The 10,051-nt window shown below is 38.7% G+C and overlaps 1 protein-coding gene across 7 annotated transcripts in view; it reads left to right on the top strand.

The window, feature by feature from the left end:
• Positions 1-10,051, top strand: part of FAM221A (family with sequence similarity 221 member A) — a 54,254-nt gene that overhangs the window by 26,701 nt on the left and 17,502 nt on the right. The window contains exons 1-2 of one of the 7 annotated variants that reach the window (XM_088797694.1): positions 91-206; positions 8,564-9,416. The exons of 1 other annotated variant lie outside the window; for it this stretch is intronic. In XM_088797694.1, coding sequence (XP_088653820.1) covers positions 9,352-9,416 — 65 coding nt within the window. In that variant the 5' untranslated portion in view covers positions 91-206; positions 8,564-9,351. Of the gene's footprint in view, positions 1-15; positions 207-5,784; positions 9,417-9,462; positions 9,967-10,051 lie in introns of those variants that run through there. 5 more of the 7 variants (XM_088797695.1, XM_074340863.2, XM_019727726.3 and 2 more) reach the window with 5 other exon arrangements.

The following is a 10,051-nucleotide window of genomic DNA, read 5'->3' as shown; positions in this document are numbered from 1 at the left end:
AGTTTTTTTCTTTAATGGTGGTTGTGCATTTAATAAATGGTTAATGATTAAAAGGAATCTTAGCTAATTTAAGGTTTGTACCATCAACTCCAGATAACTTTTTTGAAAGAGAAAGACGGAAGGTTGCCTTGTTCAGGATGTGAGAGAGAGAGTCCAGCGATGGATGGGAACAAGTGTGGGAATTGTGATCGGAGGTGGATTCCTAGGTTTGTACCCTTAAGTTGCAGTTTGCTGTTGATTTTTTACAAGTCGTGCGTTAGTATTTATATCTTCGGTTAATCTTAGTTAATTGGAACATTAGCACAGAGGACGTCACTAAAGATAATAAAACCTCTCAAATTTATTTCAGAAATGTCTTTGGATTTACTTTAAGTACTACTCGTATACTGGTAAAACAGTAATTTAAACATTATTTCATGTAGTTAATTATAACTTGGGTCCCATTTGTCTTTCAAGAAACACGTAGGATCTGGACTCTGGGTTAAGTAGACTATAGAGGCCCAGGTCTGTCTTTTTAGGGACATCGTATTCTTCCTTTTTTGAATTAGAGAATCTACCTCATCCATTTAATTATGTCTTAGAAGCCTAAAGTGTTAACAGTTTACATAGGAACCTTTGACTCGCACATTTGGTAATTGCAAACAGTGTTCTGTTTTTAACCATTTTGAGCTGAATAGCTATCAATATACCTACACTGTTTCTCGTTTTTTAGAGAAGTGTTTACTTCAAAAGGGGACACGATATAATGTAAAAGACAAGAACAAACAAACAAATAAATAAAGGCAGTATTTGGAACCATTTTTTAAATACTTGAGAGCCCTGAATGATTTTAACAACTTTTGGTTGGGGAAATGGTAGGGTTCACCTTTTGAGAGAAAGAGCTGGAGAGGAGGAAGAGAGAGAAATGAACGTGAAAATGAGAATAAATAGGGAAAAGCAAGATGCAGGGAAAAATCCAAAATTCTTCCACCCAGGGATAACTGCTGTTGACATTTTAGGATATAAATGTGAATCTGATTTCCCCTGCCCACATTCTCCACTAACTTCTCATTTCCACTTAAAAGCTAGTGTTCTCACTGTGTCCTCAGAAGCCCTAATTTGTTCCTGGTGGCCTCCCAACTTCACCTCTTACCACACACCTTCTTCTTACTTCCTCTTCAGCTGCACTGACTTTCTCTTCTGAGGACATACCAAACATGTTTTTGCCTCAGCAACTTCAAACTTGTTATCTCTCTATTTGCAATTCTCATTCCCAAATACCTTCATGGTTCCCTTCCTGAGATGCAGGTGCTCAAATGTTATTTCTCAAGGGAAATTGTCTTTGGACTACCTGCCTAAAAGAGCATGCCTTTAGCTTTCTTCTTTTTACTTTTTACTTTTTCACTTCTTTTTAGTTTCTCCCTTTTTTACTTTTCTTTATAGTTGTGGTATACCTAACATTAAATTGTTAGGTATTACCTTAATTTATTTTTTTCCTTGATGGTTTTCAGAATCTAAGCTCCATGAAGGCAAGGACTTCATTTTGTTCACTGATAAAACCTGGGCCTATACAACTATCTGGCACACATAGGTGCCTGATAAATATTTGGTTTAAACGAATTACTAAACCATTCTATACATTTTGCTTTGTGCATCTGTACCTTTTTTAGATTTAAAACAATACGTGATACATTCCTTTTGTACAGCATATCATGAACTTCTTTCCAAGTCAGTACGTATGTAACTTTCACGGTTATTCCATTCTGGGGCTGTATCACAGTTGATATATATTTTTCACTCAATTATTAGGCATTTTGGTTACAGATAAGAGATTTAGACCTAGGTGTGGGACAAGTCTAAAGCCTGTCCTCTTTCCATTATTACATGTTGTCCTTATTATTTTAGATGCCAGAGGGTTACCTAATAAAGTTATTAATACCCATTTGGGAGAGACAAAGCAGTGAAATACCTCCACTAGTATAGAACTATAAGGATAGAGAACATACAAAATAGGTGATAATTCCCGGCTCTTGTTGTATGTCACGAGCAGCAGGCCAGATGCATTTTGCCAAGTAGGGAAAAGACTGGGAATAAAACATACAGTGGCTAATCCATAATTGGGTTAGAGAGCTGGGATGGTGATTGGTTAGTGGTCAGACTTGTGTGTAATCAGATCAAATTTATCATTTTACGGCTTTTGGCTTAAAATGAGTTGGTAATACAAGGTCTGACATATATATGTATGTATGTGTGTGTGTGTATATATATATATATATATATATATATATATATATATATATATATATGTCTTGCTTAAAAGGAATGAAAATTTCTTATGTTTTCCCATTCCTGTGACAAGTCCCTCTCTTCCAGTTATGCTTACTTGGTACTTAATACAGCTACTTGGAGAAATATTCCTCACTGGACTTGCTTGAAACTAGGCAACACAGCTTTACATTTGTTTTCAACATTTTATTATGAAAATTTTAAGTGTGCAGCAAGGTTGAAAGAATATGTCCACCATCACCTAGATACTACCATTAAGTTTGTATTATACTTTAACATATCTATCCATGAATCCATTTTTAATGCCATGAAGTATACTATATACCATTGTGGTTTCAGCTGCTGCTTCTGTTGCTGCCCCTGACTCCTTATTCCGGCTGTTCTATGGGAGAATATTTTAGGGATAATGGCAAATGTATTGTGATCATCTATGACAAGTTATCCAAACAGGTTTATTGTCAGATTTCTCTGCTGCCCCACAGACCCCTCTCCTGCTTGTGAGGCCCATCCTGATGATATGTGCTCCCCATACTCCCATCTGCTGGAGAAAGCAGGCAAAATGAACGATTCTTTTGGTGACCGCTTCCTGACTGCTTTACCAGTCCTAGAAACACAAGCTGGTGATGGGTCTGCTTACATTCCAACAAATGTCATTTCCGTCACTGATAGACAAATCTTCTTGGAAACAGAATTGGTTTATAAAGGTATCTGCCCTACCATTAACGTGGGTTTGTCTCTGTCCTATGTCAGATCTGCTGCCAAACCAAGGCCATGAAGCAGGTGGCAGGTACCATGAAACTGGAATTGGCTCCTTATTGTGAGGTTGCAGCTTTTGCCCAATTGGGTTCTGACCTTCATTGCTGCCACTCAACAATTCTTGAGTCGTGTGCATCTGAGTTGCTGAAGCAAGGACAGTATTCTATGGCCATTCAAGAACAAGGGGCTTTTGTTTATGCTGGTGTAAAGGGGGCATCTTGATAAACTGGAGCTGTTTCCATTTTATTTTATTTTGTTTTTGGAGTATTTAAAAGGAAATCGTAAATGGCATGAAGTACTTTATCCTAATTACTTCATTATGCTTTAAAAGAAAAAAAATTGTCTTATGTAATCACAAAGCCATTTTTACATCTAACAAAATGAAATAAACATTTAAGTTTTAATACAAACTGTTGAAATTTCCCCAGTTGTCTTAAAAAATATTCTTTTACAATTATTTTTTAAAATTGGAATCCTTACAAGGTCCACATATTGAAATTGGTTCTTACAGCCTCTGAGATCTGTTTTCATTTCTATTTCCCACTCCCGAACTCCATTTACTTCTTGAAGAAACCGGGTCGGCGATCCTGTAGAATGTCTCAATTGCATCCTTATGGTGTTTGTTTCTGCATCCTCTGTATTTCCTATAGTCTAAGAAGTTAGATCTCAAGATTTAAAGTCCATTTCAAATTTTTGATAAGAATACACTGTAGGTGATGTTACAGACTTCATATTATTTCATTTCCTCAAGAGCCACATAGTGTCAGATTCTCACTCTTAGTATAATGCTTAAATTGTTCAGGTGGTGACAGCCTGATTCCTTCTTTGTAAAGTTTCCCAACAATCTTAGACTTAATGATTTTAGTATCTCTTGATGACCATTATCTGATTCAATTTGAAATAATGAGGGGTTGCAAGATGGTAGTTTGCTAATTTGATCGTTCCTTCTACATTTATTAGCTAGAATTCTGTATAGAAGAAATTTCCTGCGTCCATTAGGTTTATTTGGTTACCCTGAAATGCTGTTCATACCAGAAAGGCAGGGAAGATCTTTAATTATTTCCTTTCAATGATCCAATTTTAGAGTGATGTGTTGGTTACCTAGCAACCTCCATGATGTCCATAAAATATGTCTCTTCTTTTTTCTCTTTTGAATACCACTGTAAACTGGCTTTACACATTGAATGTGTTCTTGTCAGTTGCAGTTGTTTGCTACTCAAATTATCCTATTTTGGGCACAAGGAGGAAAGCTTTTGAGGTTTCTCTATTCCTTTGATATGGCAATATTAGCTCAATTTGATAAATTCCTTGCTTTCTGGCACAAAAAGATGTTCCAAGCTCAACTGGTACATATCCAGAAATTGACTGTCAAAAACCCTGAGTCCTTTTAGTGTGAAATGGTGTTTTAGACCACATTATGGGATTCTTTTTGCTCCTGGATTATCATTGATTGTTTCTTGTTCTTTTCAGTGGACCGAGCTAGAAAATAAATAAATTTTAAAAAGTTCCAATTTATACCGATATTTACAACCATAATTTAAAATTACAAGATTTTTAAATGACCTTTTTATGCTGAACATTTCATCCTTCATTACTTTAACATAGGTTCTTAGTTGTAGTATGTTAAAACATACATATATGAATTTCAAAATAATGATGCAATTGCTACTATTAACAATAAGGCTACTAGATGAAACTAGATAATTTAAGGTTTGTTAACCTTTTTAGTTTTTTTGTCCTAAGAATACGTCCTACTCAGAACTATAGTCAAAACATTCTGTTCTAAGGTCAATTGGAATAATTCTTTTCTTGTGTGATTTTGTCACCAAACTGATACACCATTAGGTTTATCTGTTTCAGTTTGTTTTGAAATTCTAGGCGTTGGTTTTTATTTTCTTTTTAAATTTAGTTGTGTGTTTTGCTTACTATCTCCTTGAAATACTTCTTTTACTTATCTTCTGGGACATTACTATTTCTTGTGATTCATTTATTTATTTACTTATTTTCTGCCTCACTTGGAGCTTCTATTCAGTCTCCTTTCCTTGTTCCTCTTCCTCTTCCTGCTGTCAACTTTGGAGTGTACCAGGACCTCTCTGGTATTCATATTCACTTCCTAGTGAAAGCATCTTGTCCCATGGTTTTAAATACCAACTGTCTTATCATTACTCTCAAACTTATACTTCCTGCCTGGACTTCGTCCCTGAATTGCACAGATCTAGATATCCAACTTTTTATTCACTATCTGTACTTGGATATTTAATAGGTAGTTTAAATTCATGTCCAAAAATGAACTCTTGATTTCCATCCTCTGGCAGTCTTCCCTGTTTCAGTAAATGGCTCCATCATGTTGCTCAGGCCAAATACCTTGAAGTCATCCTTGATTCTTTCTCACATCCCATAATCAATCCATCAATATATCCTGTCAGCTTCTACCTTTGCAGTACATCAAAGAGCCAATCCATGCTCAATTTCTCACCATCGCTGCTGCCATCATGCTCAACTAAGGTGCTGTAAATTCACCTGGATTATAGTAATTGCCTCATAATGGGTCTTCCTGTTTTCATTCATTCTTCTCCTTCATGAGCTCTTCTTCACTTGGCAGTAAGAGTGAGCTGCCAGAAGTCATTCCTTTGTTCAAAACTCTCCAGTATATTCCTTCAAAATAATCTGGGTTTGGGAAAAGTGGATGGAGATTTTATATATATATATATATATATATATATATATATATATATATATATATATATATATATGAATGAAACAAGACAGGCCATGCATTTGCTAATTGTTGAAACTGGGTCATGGCAACATTAAATTTATACTGTTCTCTTTATTTTTATTTTTTCGGCTTTAAGTAATACTTATCTCATAGTTTCTGTGGGTCAGGATATGGGCTGGCTTAGCTGGGTGCCCTGCTTCACAAGCTGCAATCAGGGTATGGGGTGGGGCTACGGTGATTGCAAACTCTCCTGGGAAAGGAGTTGCTTCCAGGTTGACTCACATGGTGTTGGCAGGATTCAGTTCTTCACTGGTGGTTGACTGGAGGCATCCCTTGGTTCTTTGCCAGGTGGGGCTCTCTAACATGACAGTATACTTCATTAAAACATGTAAGCTCTTTCCTTATTTGCTCCTCCACCTGATCGACTGGGAGGTCCTTGAAAGTGGGAGATTCTCATTCCCATGTGTCCCCAAGCACTGTGGCTGGCTGTCAGTAGGTGTTCTATAAACAGTAATGGAGAAATTCTTGTCTGAAACACATGGTTCCAATCCTGGTGACTCAGCACCCTGGATTGCCCTCCTGGGCTCTTTATTTTTGTATATATTTGATACACACTTGTATATATTTGACATACAAAACTCTACCCCCATACTTCTTTAAAGTAACAAAAAACCTTACATTTAAATTAAGTCTCTGTTAGTTGGGTTATTTTGTTATTTTCAGAAAAAAGCATTCCTGATTTAGACATCACTGCAAAATGCTGATAATACCTATCTTATTTTAATAGGACTAAATATGTAAAATATCTAACACTTGCCTAGGTGATTTTTATGTCCCTCTGTCTATCCTACCCTAGATCAATTTAGCTACCTTTCGGGAAGAAATTATAATTCTTTTTTATTACAGTAGAAAAAAATCATATAAAATATTCTAATTAGCTAAGGTGTCAGTTTTATACAAGGTTAGGATAACATTTTCTACTTTGTTTCATAGTCTTATTTGTCATGCCTAATATTTTTGTCAATTTCTTTGTTCAGAAGAGTTTACTGCTCCTGCATCTTCCTGAAAGAGTCCACAGTTGAGCTAAGCCTATTTTAATTATTTCCCCCTAGATTCATTAAACTGTAATTGTCTACATAGGCAATTCTATAAGCTAACAGAGCCTAGCACTTTCTGTTATTTATCTTTGTTATTAATAGTTTAGCTGCTGTCCAAAAAGCAGGGCTAGGTGCTCATAAAGAGAGAAAACTGGCAGCAACCGCCCACAAGGTGTGATTGGAGAGAGAGTTGAGCAGGGCTCCTTCCCTAAAAAAACCCCATTTCTGGATCACTCCTTTATTTGACTTTTGAAAGTTTTTTTTTTTAAATTAAAGTTTATTGGGGTGACAATTGTTAGTAAAGGTACATAGATTTCAGGTGTACAATTCTATATTACATCATCTATAAATCCCATTGTGGGTTCACCACCCAGAGTCAGTTCTCCTTCCATCACCATATATTTGTTCCCTTTTACCCTCATCGGCCACTCCTCTCCCCCCTTACCCTGTGGTAACCACTAAACTATTCTCTGTGTCTATGAGTTTTTGTTTCTCATTTGTTTGTCTTGTTCTTTTGTTGTGTTTGGTTTATATACCACATATCAGTGAAATCATACGGTTCTCTGCTTTTTCTGTCTGACTTATTTCACTTAGCATTATAATCTCAAGATCCATCCATGTTGTCACAAATGGTCCTATTTCATCTTTTCTTGCTGCCAAATAGTATTCCATTGTGTATATTTGTCTCTTGTTACCTTTTTCACCCTGAAGTCTGTTTCATCTGATATCAGTATGGATACACCTGATTTTCTCTGGATACCATTTGCTTGGAGTGTCAATTTGCACCCTTTCACTTTGAGTCTATGCTTGTCCTTGTAGCTGAGATGTGTGTCTCTGAGACAGCATATGGTTGGGTTTAGTTTTTTGATCCAATCTGCTACTCTGTGCCTTTTTATTGGTGAGTTCAGTCCATTTACATTTAGGGTGATTATTGATATGTGAGGATTTCCTATCATTCTAGCTTTAGTTTTCTGGTAAGATTGTGTCTCCATTGTTTCTTTGCCTTTTTGTTGTTCTCTATTATTTCTGTGTGGTGGTATTCTATGATGTTTCCCTCTGTTTCTTGAAAGCTTGTTTAACCATGAAAATCTCGCTATAAAATGCAGATGTGTCTGGGAGGCTTCAAAGTTCATGGACTAAAGTTGAGCTACGACGTAACACTTTAGTGGAGAGTACAGTTGACTCTTGAACAACACAGGTTGGAACTGCGTCAGTTCACTTATACGTGTTTTTTTTCTCAATAGAGTATTGTAAATGTATTTTTTCTTTTGATTTTAACGTTTTCTTTTCTTTAGCTTACTTTATTGTAAGAATACAGTATATAATACACACATACAAAATATGTGTTAATTGACTGTTTATATTCTTGGTAAGCCTTTCAGTTAACAGTAGGTAGGCTATTACAAGTAAGTTTTGGGGGAGTCAAAAAGTTACATGTAGATTTCTAAGGGGGGGTTGAGGGGCAGTCAGCACCTCTAATCTTTGCATCGTTGAGGATCCAACTACAATTAACAAAAAGCAGTGGGTATATTAAAGTGGGAATAGGACCGGCCTAAGCAAGAATAACAACCTTAGAAGAGAAAAAAGGGCACTGAAAAGGAGGGGAGGGGGGCCACGGAAACAGTCTCTCTGTATAATGGTTTGCCTTGGGACCTGAAATATTCAGGAAAGTACTTTTAAAATTAAGTATTGTAGTTCAACGAATTATTTTTCTTATTGTTTGCAGATTCTCCCGCCCAGATCATTTACAGAGGGCGTGCAAGCTTAGGATCTCTAGGCAGCCTCAGAGTTTAACTACTCCTGAGCAGTTGTGGATTTCCTACCGCTTTTCCAGGTTCCTAAATCAAGTTATGGTCAAATTACCAATCGCATGGTAATTCAACTTTAAAAAAGACTTTATGAATATTTCCAAAGATGTTCAAAAATCATAACTAAATTGTTTCTACTTGTATCCCCTTAAACCTGCTATTCACTTCCCTTGAAGACTATGTAGCTTTAGTGACACCCAAACAGGACGCAGACACCCAGGATTATTAATTTTACTTGAGAGTTTTTAAAACGCCAATTTTGAAAACACGGCTGGAAATTATGGGGAGGCGGGCCACATCCAGAAACTACTCAAAACCGGTGAAAACCGCTATACAAAGAAGTAAACCATGTTCTGTGCGTCCATTACACACAAGGCATTGCACTGCTTTGTCACATGTCAGTGTACAAGGGGACCTGCCAGACTAGGAAAAGCGAGAAGAAAGGATTGTGCACCGCGGTACAGACCCACGTGCGGGGACCGGCGCGCCTGCAGACCGCGGGTTTATAGCGCCCGCGTCGGCGGCCAGATGGAAGCGCGCGAGCCGTGTGGCGTCACCGCCGTCTTCGGGCCGGGCCAATCGGGAGGCGGCCGGGAGGGGGCGCGGCCGGCCCGGGCGGCGCCAGTTCTGGCTCCTCCGAGGTCCGCTCGCGGGCGGGGCGGGCTCAGAGCGCGCGGCGCTGGCGCCTGTCGCTTCCTAGCCAGCCATGGAGCGGCTGACGTTACCTCCCGGCGGCGCGGCGGCTGTGGACGAGTACCTGGAGTACCGCAGGTGAGGCAGCAGCTCCGCGGGGCGCGGGTGCCTGGCGCGGCCCCATCCCCCTTGCGGCAGAAGCGCGGGCAGGGTCCGGTGCTCGCCCGCCGGGGCCCTGGCGTCCGTTCCCGGGCTGCGGAGGGAGGCTTACAGTGGTTTCCAGTTTCGTCTTTCTGTAATTAATTACAGAATACTAGACATGCAGTTCTAGTAAGTCTCTTCCGAGGCTATTTAAGAGGTCTCCGGCTCTGATCCCTTCCAAGAAGGATTCATAATTCTCGATTTATGCAAAGGTCCAGTTATTTTTCCTAAATGGCCATTGAAGAATTACACCTCGAGTACCGGGGGCCTATAAAAGTTAGCAGACATTAAATTTACATGTTAGTGTGGCAATGGGACAAGTGAACTTTCTGAACATGCGGCCAATCCCTAGGTGCTGGTTTTGGGAGAATGACACCGATTGGTGTAGTGTCTGTGGTTCTGGAGATAGATATTCCTCTCCCGAAACTGGAGAGGCAGCAGTCCCGTGGCTTGAGGAGGTGACTCACTGCCCAGGGTCCTGACAAAGGTTGGTGCGCCTGCGGCGACGTGTTCTTTTTTCCAAGGAAGGTTTTTTAAAGTTGAGGAACTGGGTGAGTGGGAATTACTGGAGA

This window comes from Rhinolophus sinicus, chromosome 4 (assembly GCF_057876585.1).
Source record: "Rhinolophus sinicus isolate RSI-liver-muscle chromosome 4, RSI-T2T, whole genome shotgun sequence".
NCBI classification, from domain to species: domain Eukaryota; kingdom Metazoa; phylum Chordata; class Mammalia; order Chiroptera; family Rhinolophidae; genus Rhinolophus; species Rhinolophus sinicus.
This window is presented reverse-complemented; position numbering and strand designations above follow the sequence as displayed.